Source organism: Pelmatolapia mariae, linkage group LG18, assembly GCF_036321145.2.
Source record: "Pelmatolapia mariae isolate MD_Pm_ZW linkage group LG18, Pm_UMD_F_2, whole genome shotgun sequence".
NCBI classification, from domain to species: domain Eukaryota; kingdom Metazoa; phylum Chordata; class Actinopteri; order Cichliformes; family Cichlidae; genus Pelmatolapia; species Pelmatolapia mariae.
This window is the reverse complement of record NC_086243.1, coordinates 1,006,354-1,029,528: the sequence shown is the minus strand read 5'-3', so window position 1 is coordinate 1,029,528 and position 23,175 is coordinate 1,006,354. Positions and strand designations below refer to the sequence as shown.

The following is a 23,175-nucleotide window of genomic DNA, read 5'->3' as shown; positions in this document are numbered from 1 at the left end:
CTCTGCGCCGCATTCAGTGGAAGTATGATGGAAATCATTCTGAATGAAGCATCTAACATGAGCAGATGAAAAGCCCAAAATTACCAAACCAGTTTGCACAGTCACAGATTGGGCTGCAGTTTTTAACTGTGAACGTCTTGGATCAAATCTTCTGGACTGCTCATCTCGAAGAAGACAAAAGGGAAGAACCCCGTGTCTCTTCTTCACCTCGCTTTGTGCCTGCTCAGCGCTTCTTTCACTGGACGTCCTGTCTGCACAAGTTGTCTTATCGTCCACGGTCCACCCTCACCTTATCCATCTCCATCTCTCCATCTGACTTACATGACACAAAGTTGAAACTTTAAAATCACTGTAACATACCAGCGTGTTTCACTGTAACATACCAGCGTGTTTCACTGTAACATACCAGCGTGTTTCACTGTAACATACCAGTGTGTTTCATTGTAACATGCTGGTAATCCCTTATTACTTCAAGTACAAAGAAAACCTTTTTCTTTCTGAGCGTTTAGTAACATTTCTCTTATTCAGAATCATGTATAATGTTGAGTTGGTGACACATTTCTCATCTTTCACTAATATGCCAAGATCGAAAATGAGTCACATCCATGCACACAAAATCTGGGTATAAGAATCACTTGTATTCAGCAAAGTTGGACGGTCATGATATGCTGTATCAGTCTTCAGACAAGTGATGCCGAAGATAAGCAACAGTCACACAGCGACGGCTCAGGACAGCGCGGTCGATCGCCGTTTCTCTCCAAAGCTTTAATCGAGGCTGGAGGCCAGAATCAGCTTCTGTAACGATCACCCATCCACAGTCCTGTGTGATCTGCTGATCACTCTTACTTCCTGGCACCAAACTGTTGTGGAAATTCAGTGCATTAAATAAAAGAAGTCACGCTGTTAGAGTTATATTTGAGAGTTTATTCTTGCAAGAAGGAATTCAGTCACAACAAGGCTCTCCTGCACTGTCCTGGGGAATTCCCAAACAAAGGATCCAGACCCTACTTATACACTATGTGGGAGGAAATCTCCAAACTATTTGTCCTGTTTCCCAGTGAAACTCTAACACTAACATGCTGATGTGTTAGTTTTTATCTGCTGTGTTTATCTTGATAAAATCATCCCAATAAGAGATGTGGTTTTGTGTATCTGTTAGGATCCTTGTGGCAACTGCTCCTCAGTCTCTGTGCTGCTGTTGTCATAGTCCTTGTGTACGTCCAGTGCTCCATACAGGCCCTCCAGCATAACCAGTACTCTCCTCTGGATTGAATCCACCTGCTCCACTGGGCAGTATTCATCCAAACTGGACCTGAAAACACACATTAAGATAGTTAGACCCTCTTTCTGTATCACTACACTGTTAAAGGACATTTAACCATCTGTGGAGCTGATTTACCTGGACAATGTCACCAGTGTGGGTTTGGGAAGGACCTTCAGGAAGAGCTGCACAGCTGAGATAAGTCTGTCAATCTCTTCATCAGAGCTGATGTGGTGAGGAAGCTCAACTGTGTCGCAGGTTAACCCTGCCTGGTGAACCTGAGGGAGGAGTAATGATCTTTGTGTTTGTCCTGCTGAAAGTCCATCTCTGTTTAATATTAGATACTTTTGGTTTATGTTACTCTTATATGTTCCCATTCACTAAATATAACTTTATTGCTATTATTTATGATAATTATATAACATTATTATTACCATTTCATAGTCAGGGCATGGATTTCTTGCCTTTAGACTGGAAACCAGTTGAGGTAGTGAATCCATGCTGAAAAACACAGAAACAGTAAGACGATGTGAGGGCCGATCTCCCATTTTTAAACAGCGTGCTCATAGAGGCACACTAGTTCATCCCAGGCAAACAGATTCTTTCACTCACTGGTTAAATAAAGACAAATAACTCTGATCATGTAGGCCAGCTATCTTAATTTGTTGCTTCAAAGAAATTTAAGGTGGAGCTGGCTCAAAAGGTTTCAAAAGGCTGGTCTACATTCGAATGGGTGACGCAGGTGTTTGGTGAGGCTGTGATGATCGAAGCTCGTGCCGACAATAATCAGGACAGAGCCGCGCTCCTCTGAAGGTTCGTTCTGAATTTGTGGAGAGGACGAGCTTCAGAGCGAATGTCGATACACAGCGTGTGGAGATTTTGGCACAGCTGTAGAAAAAACACAGATCTACAGTTTGCAAACACACCAGATCTGTTCGGGATAGGGATGCAATCATTTCCACGCCTCTCTGCACCCCCATACTCCGTCCCCTCAGAGGCCGCGTCCATCACAGCTGCAAAACTTCACTTTTTCTCTTTCAATTCAATTCAATTCAATTTTATTTATATAGCGCCAAATCACAACAAAAGTCGCCTCAAGGCGCTTTATATTGTACAGTAGATTGCACAATAATAAATACAGAGAAAAACCCAACAATCATATGACCCCCTATGAGCAAGCACTTTGGCGACAGTGGGAAGGAAAAACTCCCTTTTAACAGGAAGAAACCTCCGGCAGAACCAGGCTCAGGGAGGGGCGGGGCCATCTGCTGCGACCGGTTGGGGTGAGAGAAGGAAAACAGGATAAAGACATGCTGTGGAAGAGAGACAGAGATTAATAACAGATATGATTTGATGCAGAGAGGTCTATTAACACATAGTGAGTGAGAAAGGTGACTGGAAAGGAAAAACTCAATGCATCATGGGAATCCCCCAGCAGCCTACGTCTATTGCAGCATAACTAAGGGAGGATTCAGGGTCACCTGGTCCAGCCCTAACTATATGCTTTAGCAAAAAGGAAAGTTTTAAGCCTAATCTTGAAAGTAGAGATAGTGTCTGTCTCCCGAATCCAAACTGGAAGCTGGTTCCACAGAAGAGGGGCCTGAAAACTGAAGGCTCTCCCTCCCATTCTACTTTTAAATACTCTAGGAACAGCAAGTAGGCCTGCAGAGCAAGAGCGAAGTGCTCTAATAGGGTGATATGGCACTACAAGGTCATTAAGATAAGATGGGGCCTGATTATTTAAGACCTTGTATGTGAGGAGCAGGATTTTGAATTCAATTCTGGATTTAACAGGAAGCCAATGAAGGGAAGCCAATACAGGAGAAATATGCTCTCTCTTTCTAGTCCCTGTCAGTACTCTTGCTGCAGCATTTTGGATTAGCTGAAGACTTTTCAGTGAGTTTTTAGGACATCCTGATAATAGTGAATTACAGTAGTCCAGCCTGGAAGTAATAAATGCATGAACTAGTTTTTCAGCATCACTCTGAGACAGGATATTTCTAATTTTAGAGATGTTGCGCAAATGGAAGAAAGCAGTCTTACATATTTGTTTAATATGTGCCTTGAAGGACATGTCCTGGTCAAAAATGACTCCAAGGTTCCTCACAGCATTACTGGAGGCCAAGGTAATGCCATCCAGAGTAAGGATCTGCTTAGATACCATATTTCTAAGATTTTCAGGGCCGAGTACAATAACCTCAGTTTTATCTGAATTAAGAAGCAGAAAGTTAGCGGCCATCCAGGTCTTTATGTCTTTAAGACATTCCTGCAGTTTAACTAATTGGTGTGTGTTACCTGGCTTCATGGATAGATAGAGCTGCGTATCATCTGCATAGCAGTGTAAATGTATGCTATGTCTTCTAATGATGCTGCCTAAGGGAAGCATGTATAATGTAAATAGAATTGGTCCTAGCACTGAACCCTGTGGAACTCCATAATAGACCTTAGTGTGTGAAGAGGACTCTCCATTTACTTGAACAAATTGGAGTCTATTAGATAGATATGATACAAACCACTGCAGCACAGTACCTGTAATACCTACAGCATGTTCTAATCGCTCTAATAGGATATTATGATCAACAGTATCAAACGCTGCACTAAGGTCTAGCAGGACAAGCACAGAGATGAGTCCACTGTCAGAGGCCATAAGAAGATCAAACTCTGAAGCTCTTTAATCCTCACTCAGAGTTTCTAACTAATTTCTCAGACTTTGTATCTGACTCAGTGTTCAGCTTAAATACAATAATTATTGTGGCTGATTTCATCTGTGTAGACAGTAACAATGATGGTATTTAATGGGAAATGGACTGATTCTGTTTCATGGTGCTTTTCTACTCTCCAAAGTGGCAAAAACCCTAAACTAACACAGGTATGATTCTATTATGGAAATCACTGCGTGCTCACAGTAATACTTAGTGCCTGAGTTCACTGTGTCATATACAAATACAGGTTATCATGCAAAGAAAAGGCCACGTGTGAACCACAAATGCCATCATATGTGGAAAGAAGCTTATATAAGATGGTCTGAAGCAAACTAGAAAACTGCTCTATGGTCACATTAATATAAATTTGAAACTGTTTTTGGAGAACATGGATGAACATGTTCCTCAACAACAGGCTGAAGTAAAAAAGGCTCTGCTTATGAGGGAACGTGAGGTCCTTCAGTGTCTGCAGCAGAATCATGGAGACGTCCCATCAGCAGAGGTAAGTGTGGCCTTGTGGGGAGCAGCCATGAAACTCATGAGACCAACAGATTAAATAAGCGATAAGGCTGATCTGTGGTTATGAGGACACTTATGTTCCTCTAGATTCTGCTTCCACCATGGACACGACCCCAGCAGCTTCTCTAACGGACTGTTTCAGTCGTCCTGTCTCACAGAGAAAACCTTTGACACGACTCTCTATCACCCTCTGCTGGCACAGAGACGTCGGTCAGATTATAAGATTAGTATTTTATGAACATTTCACCTGCTATAACAAAATCATTAGGGATAAAGAAAGTACTTCTTATTCTCATGAGTATAAAGCACAGGGACAGTCAGCTGGCACGGAGACATAAAAAACACATTCACAACTTTTCAGCTTTACCTTCAAACAGCAGCAGTGTTTGACCAACGCACAAAGTTTCCCAACTTTCATTCCTCCTTTGTTACGCCTCTAACTTTCAAGTCTCTGTTACCAAAGATTCATTTCATGGAGAAACAGTAAAAGCTGTATGAAGTCAGAGCAGGAGAACTTTACCCAGGGTTTGTGGCCCAGCGTGTAACCGTCTCTTCTCCATCATCATCCAGTAGATCAGCAAATGCTGCTTCCAGGTCTTCTAACTGGCGTATACGATGATCTACACACTCACCGAGCTCCTCCTTAACAAGCACACAAACACACATTCAGTGTTTATTTGTTTTGCCTTTTATGAAAGCACAGCTTTAAGATTTCTGTTAAATAACCACAACACAAGAGACTTTACTAAAAGCACAACATCTTTAACCTCCTAGGACCTGGCGTCCACATATGTGGACATCACATTTTGGGTTATTTAGACCAAAATAGACCCTCTCCGTGAATTGCTACCTTATCGTGGTGGAGGGGTTTGTGTGTCCCAGGGATCCCAGGGGCTATGTTGTCTGGGGGCCTTTGCCCCTTGGTAGGGTCTCCCATGGCAAATTGGTCCTGGGTGAGGGACCAGACAAAGAGCGATTCAGAAGACCCTTATGAAGAGAACATCGAGGGAACAGTTTACCCTGCCCGGGATAGGGTTACCGGGGCCCCGCCTTGGAGCCAGGCCCGGGGAGGGTGCCCGAGGGCGAGCGTCTGGTGGCCGGGCCTTAGTCCATGGGGCCCGGCCGGGCACAGCCCGAAGAGGAGACATGGGCCCATCCTCCCGCAGGGCCCACCACCCGCAGGAGGCGCCATAGGGGTCGGGTGCATTGTGTGCTGGGCGGCGGCCAGCCCTGGCGGACTGATCCCCGGCTGCCAAGACTGGCAATTGGGACATGGAATGTCACCTCTCTGGTGGGGAAGGAGCCTGAGTTAGTGCGTGAGGTTGAGAGGTACCGGCTAGATATAGTCGGGCTCACCTCTACGCATGGCTTGGGCTCTGGAACCAGTCTCCTGAGGGGCTTGACTCTGTCTCAGTCTGGAGTTGCCCCTGGTGAGAGGCGGTGGGCTGGGGTGGGTATTCTAATATCCCCTCGGCTTGCTGCCGGTACGTTGGGGTTTTTCCCGGTGGATGAGAGGGTTTGTTCCCTGCGCCTCAGGGTCGGAGAACGGGTCCTGACAGTCATCTGAGTGGCAGTTCAGAGTACCCAGCCTTCTTAGAGTCCCTGGGGGGGGGGGGGGGGGGGGGAGGACGCTGGACAGACCCGGTGCAGCTAAACGCGTAGTGAGGGTGTGCTGGGAACGCCTAGCAGAGGCCCCAGTCCGCGAGATCTTCAACGCACACCTCCGGCAGAGCTTCAACAGCATTCCGAGGGAGACTGGGGACATTGAGTCTGAATGGACCATGTTCAGCGTCTCCATTGCCGAAGCTGCTGCATTGAGCTGCGGCCGCAAGGTGGTTGGTGCCTGCCGTGGTGGTAATCCCCGGACCAAATGGTGGACACCAGAGGTGAAGGGAGCCACCAGGCTGAAGAAGGAGTCCTATCGGGCTTGGTTAGCCTGTGGGACTCCGGAGGCAGCCGACAGGTACCGACATGCCAAGTGGAATGCAGCTCGGGCAGTGGCTGAAGCAAAAACTCGGGTGTGGGAGGAGTTCGGAGAGGCCATGGAAAAAGACTTTCGGACTGCCTCGAAGAGATTCTGGCAAACCGTCAGGCGTCTCAGGAGGGGAAAGCGGTGCTCTACCTGCACTGTGTATAGTGCTGGCAGAGCGCTGCTGACGTCGACTGAGAAAATTGTCGGGCGGTGGAAGGAATACTTCGAGGACCTCCTTAATCCCACTGACACGTCTTCCGAGGAGGAAGCAGAGTCTGGGGATGAGGGTAATGACCCGCCAATTTCCGGGGGCGAGGTCACTGAGGCAGTTAAACAACTCCCTGGTGGCAGAGCCCCTGGTGTGGATGAGGTCGGCCCCGAGTTCCTGAAGGCTCTGGACGTTGTAGGGCTGTCCTGGTTGACACGCCTCTACAATGTTGCGTGGAGATCAGGGGCAATACCCCTGGACTGGCAGACCGGGGTGGTGGTCCCCATCTTTAAGAAGGGGGACCGGAGGGTGTGTTCCAACTACAGGGGGATCACACTCCTCAGCCTCCCTGGGAAAGTCTATGCCAGGGTGCTGGAAAGGAGACTTCGTCCCCTAGTCGAACCTCAGATACAGGAGGAACAATGCGGTTTTCGTCCTGGTCGCGGAACACTGGACCAGCTCTTTAGCCTCTCAAGGATACTTGAGGGTGCATGGGAGTTTGCCCAACCAGTCTACATGTGTTTTGTGGACTTGGAGAAATCATTCGACCGTGTCCCTCGGGGTGTCCTGTGGGAGGTGTTGCGGGAGTATGGGGTGTCTGGCCCATTGTTACGGGCCATTCGATCCCTATACAACCGCAAGAGCTTGGTTCGCATTGCCGGCAATAAGTCGGACTCGTTCCCGGTGGGTGATGGGCTCCGCCAGGGCTGCCCTTTGTCACCGGTTCTGTTCATAATTTTTATGGACAGGATTTCTAGGTGCAGCCAAGTGGCGGAGGGCTTTCACTTCAGTGGTCTCAGAATCTCATCTCTGCTTTTTGCGGATGATGTGGTTCTGTTGGCTTCATCGGGTGAAGGCCTCCAGCTCGCACTGGAACTGTTCGCAGCCGAGTGTGAATGAGGGAATGAGGATCAGCACCTCCAAATCTGAGGCCATGGTTCTCAGCCGGAAAAGGGTGGAGTGCCCACTCCGGGTCGGGGATGAGTTCCTGCCCCAAGTGGAGGAGTTCAAGTATCTCGGGGTCTTGTTCGCGAGTGATGGGAGAAGGGAGCCGGAGATTGACAGACGGATTGGTGCTGCGGCTGCAGTGATGCGGACGCTGCACCGGTCCGTCGTGGTGAAGAGGGAGCTGAGTGTAAAAGTGAAGCTCTCAATTTACCGGTCAATCTATGTCCCTACCCTCACCTATGGCCACGAGCTGTGGGTAGTGACCGAAAGAACGAGATCGCGGATACAAGCGGCAGAAATGAGCTTCCTCCGAAGGGTGGCTGGCCTCTCCCTTAGAGATAGGGTGAGAAGTTCGGCCATCCGGGAGGGGCTCAGAGTAGAGCTGCTGATCCTCCACATCGAAAGGAGCCAGTTGAGGTGGTGCGGGCATCTGACTAGGATGCCCCCTGGGCGCCTCCTGGGTGAGGTGTTCCAGGCATGTCCCACCGGGAGGAGGCCCCGGGGCAGACCCAGGACACGCTGGAGAGATTATATCTCTCGGCTGGCCTGGGAACGCCTTGGTGTGCCCCCGGATAAGTTGGAGGAGGTGGCTGGGGAGAGGGAGGTCTGGGCTTCTCTGCTTAGGCTGCTGCCCCCGCGACCCGGCCCCGGGTAAAGTGGAAGAAGATGGATGGATGGATGGATGGATGGATAGACCAAAATACTCAATTTTGCTCTACAAGGGCCTGATATCTGCTTTGCAGAGTGTCACCAAGAGTCAGCTATAGATGATTTTCTCAGTATAACTGTACGATCTGTCTTGTAATATATAGTGCATTGAGGCCACTGCTGTGATTTGGTGCTATATAAACAAAACTGCATTGAATTTTGATAGCGTTCGTTGTAAACCTCGTCACCCATCAAAAGTTAAGTTTTGAAAATGTGAAATAAATGGATCAAACTTTACAGTCAGTTTGACCTTTCAGACATTTACACCTCAAATCACCAAAACTATTTACAGGAAACAGTTTAAAAGAAAATCAAATACATAAAAATAATATTCCTCGTAGATCCCAAACCAGATGTGGAAGTTATTTCTGAGATTGGTAGAATTTAATTTTCATGTTTAGATGTTTGCTGGGTCGTTACTTCTTCAGGCCTCTGTTTGAATTATGAGCATGTCCTTCATGTTTTATGTTGAAACTTCATATTTTGATTTATTCTTTAGATTTTATTGTGCATACTGTGCAAAAGTCTTCAGCGACCCATGAGGGTGATGCTCAAAATCATGGTTCTTCCTGTTAACCATGGTTACCTGCAAATAAACACGTGCAGCCATCACTGTGTTGCATAAAAAGAGCCCAAGAAAGTCCAGCAAGCACCAGGACCGTCTCCTAAAGATGGGATGAGAGTGCCACCAGTGCAGAGCTTGCTCAGGAATGGCAGCAGGCAGGTGTGAGTGCATCTGCATGCACAATGAGGCCAAGACTTTTGGAGGATGGCCTGGTGTCAAGAAGGGCAGCAAAGAAGCCACTTTTCTCCAAAAGCCCATCAGGGACAGACTGATAGTCTGCAAAAGGCCCAGCGAGTGGGCTGCTGAGGACTGGGCTAAAGTCCTTTTCTCGGATGACGCACCTTTCTGATCGTTTGGGGCAGCTGGAAAAAGGATTGTCTGGAGAAGAAAAGGTGAGCGCTACCATCAGTCCTGTCTCAACAGTAAAGCATCCTGAGACCATTCATGTGTGGGGCTGCTTCTCATCCAAGGGAGTGGGCTCACTCACAATTTTGCCAAAAAACAGCCATGAATAAAGAATGGGACCAAAACATCCTCCCACAGCAACTTCTTCCAACCGTCCAAGAACAGTCTGCTGAAGAACACGCAGCCTGTTTAAACAGGACGGTGCCATGAGGCCAACGTGATAACCAAGTGGCTCGGGGAATAAAACACTGAATGTTTGGTCCAGGCCCAGGAAACTCCCCAGACCTTAATCCAACTGAAAACTTGTGGTCAGTCCTCAAGAGGCAGGTAGACAAACAAAGACCCACTAACTGTGACAAACTCCAAGCCTTGATTATGAAAGAATGGATCACCTCAGTCAGGATTTGGCCCAGAAGCTGATCGACAGGGCGAATTGCAGAGGTGGGGCCAACACTGCAAATACTGACTGTTTGCACTGAAGCAGCAAACTTTGTGATAACCAGTATTTGTACTGCACACTCTGGACTGCATACTTTTAAAAATGGGATTTTAACAGTAACGCAAAAATCTAAAAATCTTTTGTGATTCATTTTATTAAAGGGTAAAACACACCAGTGACTGAGGAAGTGTTCCACACAGGCAGAGATGGGGGTTCATGCTTGTCTGTAAGAGACTCTTCGATCATTAGGAAGTGACGACAGTTGCAGCTGAATCTTTTTATGTTTGCATGCTCAGAAACACGAGTCAGCAATAATCAGAGAACATAAGCATCACTTTCTGTCGGCGTGTTCGGTGCACGCTGTGTGTTTTATTTGCTGCAAACATATCTACACCAATATTTTATTCAAAGGCTCACTTATGACTCTGTCATAATTACAGAATCCCTGAACAAAGTTAAACGTTATAAATATACAATGTAGCAAGCCTGCAAATGAATGCACCACCACACTGCTCCCCCTGCTGGATACACCAGATATTGCTACTGCTTCTCCTAAGAGTCTCTTAGGGACGTTTTTACTCATGGTTGCAACGTCCATGTCACAGGTGGGGGACATTATTACGGCCATGCATCAGCTGCAGTGGGTCAGGATTCATCGTGGTGCTGTCGTTGATGAGGCGGCCATGTTAAGTGTATTTCTACATGTGTGGAGCATCACAGTACACTCCACTCCTCCACAGTAAACACAGTAAACAGCTAACAAATACACTTTTGGAATCAGCTCTGGTGTCTTCCTCATTCACACGTGTATTCTGCTTTGCCTGTACTAATTTTCATTCCTCTTTAACACTATTATTAATTCCCTTAAATTAAAGTTTAAAGTCTGTGTTTCACAAATGTGTCATTCACAAATATTTATGGACTGTACGGATGCTTGGTGGAGAAATGTTGTGACTCAAAGGATTTTTCACCTGATCAGCATCCAGGCGGGGCCCTCTGAAGCTGTAGAGCTCCTGCAGGATGGAGTACTCCTCCTGGACAAAGAGACAGCATGTAGCTGAGGTGACTGTGTTCTCCAGTTCTAATGAAGATGAACAGATATGGTAAATGGACTGATTCTTATATAGCCACATTAACCCAATCACACCCATTCGCACAAGCACTTTCTGACACATTCACACTCCGATGGATGCATCGGAGAGATGTGCTGCAGGAGGCTGCTTAACTCCTTAACAGGGTTTGTACCACACGTTCATTTTTATTGGTTAATTAATGAACTCTTTTCTGCTGCTTCTTCTGGGTCCAGGTTGCATTCATTAAATCCATATAATTAGAAATGGTTTTCATGCAGCCCTATGAAGAAGTCTTAACTTGGATGGAGCATAAACGATAAAACTGGAACTTCTCTCAGGGCGAGAGGCGGAGTACAGCCTGGACAGGCTGCCAGTCTGTCACAGGGCTAACACACAGGGACAGACGACCATTCACACCTATGAGCCATCTAGAATCACCAGTTAACCTAGCCCCACTAACTGCATGTCTCTGCACTGTGGGAGGAAGCCGGAGAGAACCCACACAAACACGCGGACAACAGGAGAACCTCAGGACCTTCTTGCTCTGGGGCAGCAGTGCGAACCACCAACCACACAAATAAAAACAAGAAAATAAAAATAAGACACTCCTGCCTCATCCTGCCCAGAATCAACATCAGGACCATTTGCTTTTTTCACCAACAGACACAAGATGAGGACGTCTCCAACTAAAACAGCTTCTTTCAGTATTAGTTTAGTACTAAAGTCTGGCCTGTATTCACAAAGCTTTCTCCTACTACGAGTAGCTGCTCAGCTAGAAGAGAGATCATTCCAAAAATGAATCGGCAGTGGGATTGTTGCTACTATTGGACTTGGTCTGCTGTGGGCTGGGGTTTAAAACTACAGCCTCCATAGCTGACCACAAGAGGAGATGGACGGATGTCCACCTGACGCCCAGCAGCCTGAAGCTGTACGAGCCACAGAAAGAACGAGGGTGAGGATCCAGGACGAAACATGGAGCGTCAGGAACACAGCGCCCCCTAGATCAGCTGCTCCATGAAACCCTGAGGCAGCAGGGCTGGGAAACAAAGTCAGGACAGTACTGTGATATTCTGTATGCTGATATCGGGACATTCATAATTGATATTAAACCAATTAAAATACTGTGGGAGTACTTTGCACTACTATGAACAACAGGGTTCAAGTTGCACTGAACCCTCGCTCAGAGGGCAGTCAGGACAATCACAGCATACTGCTTAGTGAGATGCTGAGTGAAGTTACAGAGGGTGGTGTTAGCAACACCAATCACATGGATGGATACATTGCTCCGACTGTGGACCTCCGTCTGCACCGCTTACATACAGCTCAACTCTCTCTAAAACATGTTTCACCTCCACTGACACAAAGACACAGAAAATCAGAATACCTGCATTTAAAACTCTTTATTCTATTAACTATTAACAATTTTATTATTTTATTTAACTGTACTCCTGATTCTGCCTCAGCTTTATCTCACTGAACTTTTTCAGGTTGTATTTATTTTATTGATTCTGCTTTACTCAGGCTGAGTTATGTTTGTTACCGTAGTCGTGTGACACTATGTTTTCCAGCTTTAGGGATAAATACCGTACATTTATCATGTCTTAAAGATTTACACAAAGAAACAAAAAGAGCACTTCTTCAGAGGAACAAGATGAGGAAGCTACTAACAACATGGACCTGAAAGTAGTGCTCAGAGTTTGGGCCAAAGCTCGACAGCGTTGACGACTGCCGGGGTAAAGAGGCTAACTCTGTCTGTGCTCTGGAAAACAGACTGACAGCGATCAAGCAGAAGGCGTGCTAACCTGGAGTCCAAAACTGAAGAATTAAGAAGTGTAATAAATCATTTTCAACTGTCACTACTGGCATTCATGCAAAAGAGACGCACAGACACATCCTACATCTTAGAGCAGGGGTGTCCAACTCCAGGCCTCGAGGGCCGGTGTCCTGCAGGGTTTAGATGTGTCCTTGATCCATCACAGCTGATTCAAATGGATAAATGACCTCAACATGTCTTGAAATTCTCCAGAGGCCTGGGAATGAACTAATCATGTGATTCAGACGTGTTGACCCAGGGTGAGATCTAAAACCTGCAGGACACTGGCCCCCCAGGCCTGGAGTTGGACACCCCTGCCTTAGAGTGAGTTGACTGAACCCGTGGCCCAACAAAACCCAATCACAACAGAGCTTTTATAAAATTTCAAGATGTTATTTTCTACACGACTGAATGGGGAAAGATCACATTTGAAGGGAACAGGCTCGTCTTTACTGAAGGTTTCTAGGCCGAGACAATACCACGTTATTAGAAACAATATACGAAACAATTAACTAACCAGACAACTTGTAAACACATCTGACGGCGGCAGATATTAAACTGCTACAGAACAGAAGGTCCTGAGTTCGACTCCACCGTCTGGTCAGGGCCTCTGTGTGGAGTTTGCATGTGTGGGTTCTCTCCGGGTTCCTCCCTCAGTCCAAAGACTTGCAGTTAGTGGGGTTAGGTTATGGGTGATTCTAATTGAGAATATGAGTGTAAATGGTGATCTGTCTGGAGTGTACGCTGCCTCTTGCCATATGGTAGCTGGGACAGGTTCCCCTTATTTTAAACTGTAATTGTGAACATAAAGGTGGTCGAGCTGTGGCACAAACAGGAAGCCAGAAAACTAGAATATTCCTTTAATTCCAACACATGTAAGTCTCACTACAGCATAGACGGCTTTCTTTGTTATCACAAAACCTCTGGTAGGCCAGTATAGTTATAAGTGATTCTGCTCCATTTCTGTTAGCATTTATATAGATGAAGCCATACGTAACACACCAAAATGGTCATTTCACACATGATGGTCGCAGGTAGAGCTAGGCGATAAAACGATAACGATATGTATTGCGAAATAACTTTTTCTCGATAGAAAAATTTAACTATTGCGATAGGCCTCATCTCTCTTGTCCTCTTAAAAAAAAGAAAAAAAAGAACAGCCAATCCAAATTAAGTAGCGCAGAGCCGAACCAATCACAGCCGCAGCGTCACGTCACGTGACTTGTTACGTACAGCACAAGTGCCAAGGCGCACATGTGTATTTGTTTTTGCAGCCGGGCTGCCCAGATAATGAAGGAAATGAGTTTGCCGACTCGAGAAAAATCAACCGAGAGCGTGAGCGAAGGTTACCGAAGAAAAAACCGATGATGGTTCCAATGCCGGAGAGACTGTCGAACGGAAGGGTCATAGAAGTTCCATAGTGTGAAGGTATTTCAGCTATTTCAAGTCTGACAAAAAACAGAGTAGCGCGCACTGTAAATTGTGCCGAAAGCAAGTCTGGAAGTACAATAAACCGGTGCATGCTCAGTCTCTGACTGAAAGCACTAATTCGTCATTCGGCTTTTGTCAGACTAAAGTCACTGTTAAAACTGTTTGAAAAGCTAAGCTATACAACAAGGAGAGATTGAGAATTTCCTTTTAGTTCTCAGTTTATTTGATATTGACAAAAGTTAGTCAATTTTGTTCTTCTGTAAAACAAACTAAGATTTATTTTTAGAATTAATATTTTGTTTCTAAGTGGAATTGACAATTTAGTCTGTTTTGTTTGTTCTATTTTGAAACTTAAACGCTTTAGCAGCTGCCTTTTGTGTAGTTTGCAATATTTGCCTTTATTTATCTGAAACTGAAGTCTCATGTTCCTTAAGTACATCTACCCTGTTGAACTTATTATGGGAAATAAATATTTAAATCAAAACAAGCTGCTGATTATTTCACATTTTACTTATGAGCAACGGCACATTTCAATCTTACAAATATAGTTATTTGGCTTATATCGTGATATATATCGTTATCGCCTGAAATGAAAAAAGCATATCGTGATATGAAAAAATCTTATATTGCCCAGCTCTAGTCGCAGGACACTGATTTAAAAGCAAGTATACGTCCACTGCCAAACTAGTGCACAAATGTTATCCAAGCTCCAAAGTTAAAGACAAAGAAACGAAGCGATCACTTTAGAAAAACAAATTCAATTCTTGGAGCTTGAGTTTAATGAAAACAACGACCAAACCAAGCAGAGCTAAATATAACAAAGTGCAGGCAGCTAATATGACGATGACACAGAAACACAATCTGAGAGAACACTTCAGAGCAAATAGCAAACTTCTCCAGGAAAGCTAATAGAAACTCTTACTTTGAATAGTCTGGGAGAAAGTGCCTGGGCTAGGCGGCCGACCACTCGAACATTATAAAACATTTATCAACAGAAAATTATCAATCGCTCTTTTTTCACATGTACAGTGAAGGAAACGCTTCCCCTGCTCTTGACAGTAATGACAGTGAGTCTAAAGCCGGACAAACGTCTAATAGTTTAATCCACTCGGATACAAACATGCTTCATAGACGCCCTGCAGACTCTCATCTGTCTCACATACAATGTTCCCTCTAATGTTTCATGTGTCTGAGCGAAGACACAAACTCCCTGAGCGGTCCACACAAATTATTTGTGTGTAGTGTAGTCAATAGTTTTGTTGTGTGTGTCAGAACAATGAGGCGACTGCTGAATGTTACAGGTGTTACAGGAGTGATACATCTCCTGTTGTCAGGCCTGCAGGTATCAGGCTGTTGTTCTCCTTTATCTCATAGTGGACACAAATTATTTTTGGAGTGGCACAAATAATTTGTGTGGCATCAAATGTAAATGCTGTAATTTGATTATTTTAATAAACCATCTAACTTGGATGGATTGGATGCTGGTGTGACCACAGTGCACACGTCTGCTGTTGCTCACAGTGGTCCAAGTGTCCGCTCAGGGAGTTTGTGTGTTCGCTCAGACACATGAAAAATTAGAGGGAACATTGCTCACTAACTACACAAGATTTGCGCTAAACGTCGCAAATCTCTCACATCTCAAAACACGCCCTCACTCCTAAAACTTCCCCCTTCCTAAACAACTAAATGCCATGTTGCCATATCATTTTGTGATTGGTCGACATGGTACATTTTTCCACCAATAGGAAAGGGTGGTGGTTTGGTGTTGTCTTTGCTCACAGGCGGAGAGCGCTTTCGAGCGTTTTCCTTATAAAACGCCGTTTTTACCGTTTCTTCCCGCAGTAAATATGAACAACGATAATATTCAAGAAGAAAACCAAACATTGCAGATATTTTTATCATAACTCTGGTTTTACGTGGCCTATCAACACAATTTAAAAACTGGTATAAAGTCCACACTTTTCCGTCAGTTGTTCCGTCTGTCCTGCTCACATCTCCAATGGTTGTACACGTTGTCATTAACGTGGCTTCACTCCACATCAGCCACGCCGCTTTGCTAGCTAAAACACCGGTGTCGGCACATAAGGACGCTGTCATAGCCTGTCAACCACGTTGATTGGCTGCGTATATACGAAGGTGAATCGCATCATTGGCTGGACTATGGGATAAGGTGGCATCGTTCTAATCCCATACGGGAGCAGCCAGTCACTTACTGACTCACACTGCAAAACAGAATTGTTAAAGTATTCATTTTAATTTCAATTCAGGTTAGATTTTGTTTGTGCGCAAAGCAGATTTTCTGTGCGCAGAGACTGTGCCAACAGTGCGCAATTGCGCACGTGCGCAGCTTAGAGGGAACATTGGTCACATAGTCTAATCTTACTGGTATCCAAACTGGAGGCCAGAACATACCTTTTCCCCCTATATAATCTTTTATTATCATTATTGTTGTTGTTGTTTACAATCTTAACCCATGACCTGGTTTCATATTTGCTATTGTTTAAACAGATGTTGTTGTTTAAGAGACTAATTTAATTCAACAGACTAATAACAATGTTTCAAAGTAAAACGAGCTTATGAACAGAAGCTGAAATTGTAACAGCGTCTCATTCAGTCAGACATCACTGAGGAAGCAGCAGAGTGGAAACGTACCTGTGTGTACAGTTCTTTGAAGGGGTTCTTACAGGAGAAGAAATCCAGATCGACGTCCAGAATGTACGGCTCTGACTCACTTACAAATGAAGATATTCTCTTCACGATGTAGCTGGTTGATCCTTCATCGTCAACACCGTCTCCTCCTGTGCCATCGCTGTCAGGTCCGTCCTCAGCTTTGCTGCCCTCTGCTGGTTGCAGTGAGTCAGTGTTTGCTGATGGAGGCTGTGAGCTGCTGGATTCTCCAGACTTCCTCCGCTCTGCTCTCGCTCTTTTGACTGAACATTCCTCTGTGTCCTTTTCTGTTCTCTGCTCTGAAATTAAATGTCAGATCAAAAAGTAGAAGAAAGGTTCAAATGGACAATAGCAGCGCCCTCTGGTGTTAAAACATGCAAACTCCAAATCTCATAAAGAGCAAGGTAAACATATCCAAACATGAGCTCAGATGGTCTCTTTAATCTTTAGTTTAAGGAATGTAGGGTCCATATTTTCCAGTCAGAATGACAAAGTTTGATTTGTCTGATCACAGATCAGTTTTCCACTTTACCTCAACCCATTATAAACGAGCGGCGGCCCAGAGGAGACATTTCTGAATCAGGCCTGGTTTAATGCAGAGGTGCCTGAAGGCCCAAAGATCACAGCCACTTCTGCAGATTCTCACAGTCTTTCGACAGCATTATAAGACAGTCTTTGCAATTTTACGTAGACGAACATTATTCCAAACAGTTTCTCCCAGACTGGTGAACCTCTGCCCTCCCCAGTCACGTCACCCAGCACCCCCAGCTGCATCGTTTTAGTACTACTTCATTTTCCAGCCTTTTGCTGCCTCTGTTGCAACTTTTTTGAGATGTGTTGCTGCCATCACACTCGGTACCTGTCAGTGAGCCGTGACCTGGTCTGACAGGATCGACTCGGATCACGCTCAGGCTGAAATGCTTTGGGTTCTCCAGCTGCTCCTCGCACACATAAAGACCATCACTGAGGAAGTAGTTGTCTGTACTGGTCACTCTGCAGAGACAGGAGAGGACAAAGACAGGAGGTCAACGAGGGACAGAGATGTCTCGTGCTGTACCGTTCTCCTTCCTGTCCTACCTGATGGTGGTGGTGGATGAGTCTCTGCCCACAGTCATGCTGTGTTCTCCCTCTCTAATCTGCTGGGCCCAGTATGGATGCAACCACACCACAGAGGATACATGCCCGGCGTACACCATCGGCATTATCCAGTTTTCTATACTCAGTTCACTGAAAAAAGGAAAATATGCAAGATTGGGGTGACATAAATATCAGTTCACCCACATCTACCCACACAGTCCACGGCTGCAGTGGGCTGAAGCTCACGTCTCTCAGCTGCTCCCTGCAGGTGTCGCTGTAGCTCATACTCTATACCCAACGTCCTCCTCCATCACGCCAACCCTCCTTTGGTACATGAGTGAACCTCCTCTGTGGTCTCCCCCTGTCCCTCCTCCCTGGCACCTCCACCCTGCCCAGTATATCCACTCTCCAAACCACTCAGCCTAAGCTGTCCTTCTCATGTCTTGTCCCTCTGGCGTCTCCTAACGAAAAATCTTCAGCTGTCACCTCCAACATGGCCTCCTGTCACGTGTAACAGCATAGCGTGTTGTGAAGCTTCCCTGTCACTCTAGTTGCTACCCTCCTGTCACAGATCATCCTTGACACCTCGCAGCAGCTCCACGGAGGCTGTCCTCATACACGTCCCACACCACCCTCACTCCTGACTACCTCATACAGTACAACGGCTCCTCTCTTGGCACCATATGATACGTTTACTGTTTATCCAAAGAAGACCTTCTCTATACTTCATCAGGTCTGCGCTCCATACTGCTGCAGACTGATCGTCTCTCCTATTCCTAGCCTGGCTTCCAAACACCTTTCCCATGTCTCAGCTATGGCTCATCATCCGTCTGTAGCTTCTATTTCCTAACAATGAATTTGAGCAACACATTTGTAATGTGAGCATTTGTAAGCTGAACTTTTCACTACAAAACTGTCTGTGTAAGCGAGTCTTACAAGTTTATATCCAGGCAAAAAGTCTATTTCATTTTGTTTTAACAGAACAATAAATAAGATTATTCATTACAAATGACTAATTTATTAATTAAATTATTTTACATGCATATCAGGCTCATTCATTCACCAAGACACTGTTAGAGATGGTATCTCACACCCATTTTTAGCTGTGACGTGTTGTTTGAAGAGCTCCCACTAGAGCTGGGCGATATGACCCAAAATTCATATCTCGATATTTTTTAGCTGGATGGCGATATAAGATATATATCTCGATATTTTTTTAAAGCCATAAAGTAAGAACAAAAAGAGAGTTCTTAGTCAAAGCTGTGTCCCAGATGTCACACAGGCACTTTTATTAACATACAGCGTAGATGTACATGAAAAAAACTACTCAAAAATAAATTATGAGCATTTATTAAATAATGATGCTCTATAAATAAAAGAAAACTATGTTGTTTTGTGCATAACAAAGAGCTCACAATTGTGCAGTCAAAATGTAAACTAACAGACGCTGAGCATAATAACAGACAGATGTCACAGCTGCTCTGTTCCCAACTTCTACTGCGTGACTGACAGCCTGGAGTTTAAAATCCTCTTCGTAACCATGTCTCTGAACAGGTGCCATTTATGGTCCTTATACACACACAATACGGTAATGTTACGTTGAAGCACAGTACGTATCACTCCGCGAGGCTCCTCGGTAGCCGTAATGCTCCCACAATCCATCAAGCGGTGCAGCTCCGTAGCTTACCAAAGTCGAACTAAAACATGTTTTGACAGATTGCTGAGCGCCGTGTACCACATAAAATCGGTTCGCGGTCATCAAGCACAACCAGAATTCATACATAAGGCGCGCAGTCAACTTTTGAGACAATGAAAGGATTTCAGGCCGTGCAGTTAGGCGTTAGCGTGGTTAGCTCGTTAACACGTTGACGCCGTCCAGCCCCACGCACGGGGCGATGCGCAGTAACTCGTTAACGGAGATTTGCCGTGTCCATGTTGTCGCTGCCTGCAGGTGAAGCGATGGGGGAGGAGGGGGAGTTGTGTTCAGTGAAGGAGAGGTGAGGTCGAGTAACGTTGCGTAAAGACAAAAGTGGACGAAAGAGAGGCAAACTTGCGGCTCCACAACTATAATTCTAACCTAACATAGACTATATCGATATAAAGGATATTGTCACATCTTATATCTCGTATAAAAATATATCGATATTTTTTTTTAAAAACTCGATATATCGCCCAGCTCTAGCTCCCACCAACACTCCTACTGCAAAAACACAGAGAACAAGCGGTGCAGTGGTTCGCACTACTGCCTCACTGCAACAAGGTCCTGGCTTTGACTCGTGCTGTGGTGGTTCTGTCCCACAGTCAAAGACTAAGGTCACTGGTGACTGGTGGTTGTCCCTATGACAGACTGGTGACCAGAGGAAGCGTCTTGTTTTCTGTTCAAACATCTGAATTTAACCCCACATGCCTGCACATATACCCACAGTCACACTTACATGTGCAGGCATTTATTGGTATTTTCCATCCTTTTCCAGGAGCTGTTGGCAGTAATGACATACCTCACAATGCTAAGTGTGACTATTGTCATGAGGCACCAGCAGAGGAGATGAGAAGGAGGCAAACACTCCTCCACACCAACTAACAGGGACCTTTCATTGGCTGTTAGAGCTCAGCATATGGATCAAACTGCTACAATATTAACCAAGACTTTGTGCTTTATACATGTAAACATGGCCCAACTCACACAGATGTACTTCCTACTGAAAGGCTGCATGTATTTATATATCTGCATCAGTCTAATCCCGGACCCTCACCCTGAACACTTTCACAATGCTGACCTGAAAGAACGAGCAGATTGTCGCGTCTTCTGTGGTCGGGTTGGTTTGTTTCCATGTTTGGAGCATTTTCAGTCCCCATCTGAGGGACTTTGGACTCCTTGTGGGAGGAAACTGTAGGTAGATCGTAGCTGTCACTTAGTCACACTCACAGCCAACATTAGTCAAGTGCTGAGAACGAGACTGTGCCTCTTTCAGAAGTCGCCTTCCTTCACATCTTGTTGTAAACATGTGCAGAGACTAATATCACTTCATCACCTGAAGCACGTCTTATTTTGTTGACCAGTGATGGTGTTGAAGTGCCATCGTAACAGTGTGTGTTACTATAAACACGTTTTACTGAGTTAATGTTTACGTCTCATTCTTTCTTCCAGCTCTCACCTACGAGGAGCTTTGACCAACACAAGCCACAGTTTGACCCATAACGTACCCAAACAGCTTCTCCTTGTCAAACACTGTGTCAGCAGACATGTTGACGGGGATGAGGAGGTCAGGGTGGGAGTCCAAATGAATCATTTTTATGTTCTTCATTGGGAGATGCCTCGAAGCTATGGCTCGGTAGATGTGACACACCACCTGGTTGACAAACAGTAAGATTAGCAATGTGAAGCTAATGTGAACGATAATTTTAAGATTATCATTAAAAGCACAAAATCTTCTTTGGAAAGGATTTCAACATGAATGACATCATTCATGAACATTTCTACGTTACCAGGATCAGATTACACTGCTGGACATGAGAAACATTAGAAAAGCATGGAATTATTTACAAGTTTAACTTTACAACCCCTCAAAATGATGTACCTCGGGTCAGTCCTGCTGTACTTATCCTGCTTCAAGCACAATGAGATGAAAATGTAGCCAAATAAGTAACGTAGGATTATTGCAGAGGTTCATATAATGAGCCTGGGCTGGATTACAGGATGTTTCCTTTTCTGTTCTAGCCCTCGCTGACTGATGCCAGCCAATGGAGAAACCTGACTCACTACACGACTGCTTCACATTCTTGGCGCAGTGTGAGTCAGTCAGAACCACTGTGATCATTTCAAAGCTGACTGAATATACAAGAAATCCCCATACGCACTCTGCTTAGCTTTGTCTAGAAGCAGTCACGAGATTGTTGTTGTCAATGATGATAACTCCAATATACTAACTGTAAAAACATTCTAGTGTGAGATCAGTGAAGAAACATCCAAAAAGTGTCCGGCTCACTCAGCTATATGTTACAGTTTCCAAATCTTGTGTGTTTTTTTCAACAAGGAGTACAAAATATAGATTTAAACCACACTGGCTGAACAGTGTGAGGAGGAGGTGTCAAGCTGTTGTTGCTATGGCTATGTTAAAAACCATCCATGTTCACCATTAGTCTGTTAAGGAGAGGAGAACCCAGCGTAAAAAACAGACTGTGTGTGTGTGAAGGACCAGAACACAACAAACAACCAACAACTACAAAAAACAGTCCTTATTTCTTTGTTTTGGTTTAGACATTCATCTCTCACATTATGTCACTGAGTGGATTCCTTCATACTAGAAGTGATGAAAAGCAAAGCCCAAATGTAAGTCAGTGGGGGTGTAATGTGGAGACATGCTGTTACGACTCCTGATCGAGCTTCAGTGAGAAACCTGCGTCTGCAGATGCGGATGGTGTGATGGGTTTGCAGTAACCTGTTATGTTGAACAATCCTATTTCCTGCAGATAACAAAGTGCTTCACCCGGAATCTGAGTGAGAGAGCTCGGACGTTTGCTACAAGAGCAGAAGAGACTGTGCTCAACTCCAAAAAATATATTTAAGGTTTTGCCAAAGGAGTAACCAGCTCAATAAATGGACAAATCACTATTTCGTTCATAGAATGGTATTTAGTGTTTTAGCAATTAAGATAAAGTAAACTAAATAAACTTGTGTAAAGTTATAAAATACACAATAATGCATCTGTAACATTAATAAAAATTCTCTATAACAACTGTTGACGTCATGAGTGTCACGTGGACGGACTTGACAGTGACTAAAAGTCTGGTAAGAAACACAAATCTATCACTGAGTTTATCAGGTCACCATTTGTCTGCTTTGTAATATGTGCCAATATTAGTTCTGTTTCTGAACAATGGGAGGAGTTATCTCGTTCACATACAAACGGAGGTTCACTGTTGTTATAAGAACGAGACGCCGGCTAACGCTAACGTCTCGTTCGTTAGCTTTAGCAGAACTATGCGGTTGTATTTCGCTGCTGTGTTCACACAGAGAAGGCTTACGTCGTGGTGGTCCTCCACAACACAAACAGGCAGCTGCTTGTAGGTCCTCTTCAGCGGCACAGAGCTCATTCTGACCGCGGGGAGCTAACGTCTGAACCCTCGGGGTGTCAGTTCATTGGAGGTCGCTAGCACTGCGTTAGTTTCCAGCACATAGTCTGAAAACGTTGGTTTGAAATGTATGAAATTCCCACCAAGTAACAAGTTACGACTCAGAACCAGCGGAACTCATACCAGCACTGTTTATATGTCCGTGTAGAAACAAGTCAATAGAGCAACGATTCCAGTCGGCATATAAAAATTCAGCGACGAACGGAGGAGAAAACATTTAAAGTTTGGTTTTATTGAAAAGGAACTCCTAGAAA

General features: G+C 45.0%; 1 protein-coding gene across 4 annotated transcripts; it reads right to left on the bottom strand.

Moving 5' to 3' along the window:
* Positions 1-909: 909 nt before the first annotated feature.
* On the bottom strand, positions 910-23,053 carry lg18h5orf22 (linkage group 18 C5orf22 homolog). 4 transcript variants are annotated; one of them, XM_063461592.1, is made up of 11 exons: positions 21,367-21,431; positions 20,993-21,138; positions 20,566-20,676; positions 17,789-17,938; positions 17,571-17,704; positions 16,697-17,010; positions 10,699-10,761; positions 5,003-5,124; positions 1,696-1,762; positions 1,400-1,539; positions 910-1,312 (listed from the first exon to the last, which is right to left on the bottom strand). In XM_063461592.1, exons 4-11 carry the CDS (start codon positions 17,911-17,913, stop codon positions 1,156-1,158), a joined length of 1,122 nt encoding a protein of 373 aa, XP_063317662.1. In that variant the 5' UTR covers positions 17,914-17,938; positions 20,566-20,676; positions 20,993-21,138; positions 21,367-21,431; the 3' UTR covers positions 910-1,155. The 4 variants fall into 4 exon arrangements, with proteins under 4 accessions (XP_063317662.1, XP_063317659.1, XP_063317660.1 ...); XM_063461589.1 differs by lacking the exons at positions 20,566-20,676; positions 21,367-21,431 and adding an exon at positions 22,814-23,053; XM_063461590.1 differs by lacking the exon at positions 20,566-20,676 and having other exon boundaries at positions 21,367-21,433.
* Between the last annotated feature and the right edge of the window lie 122 nt (positions 23,054-23,175).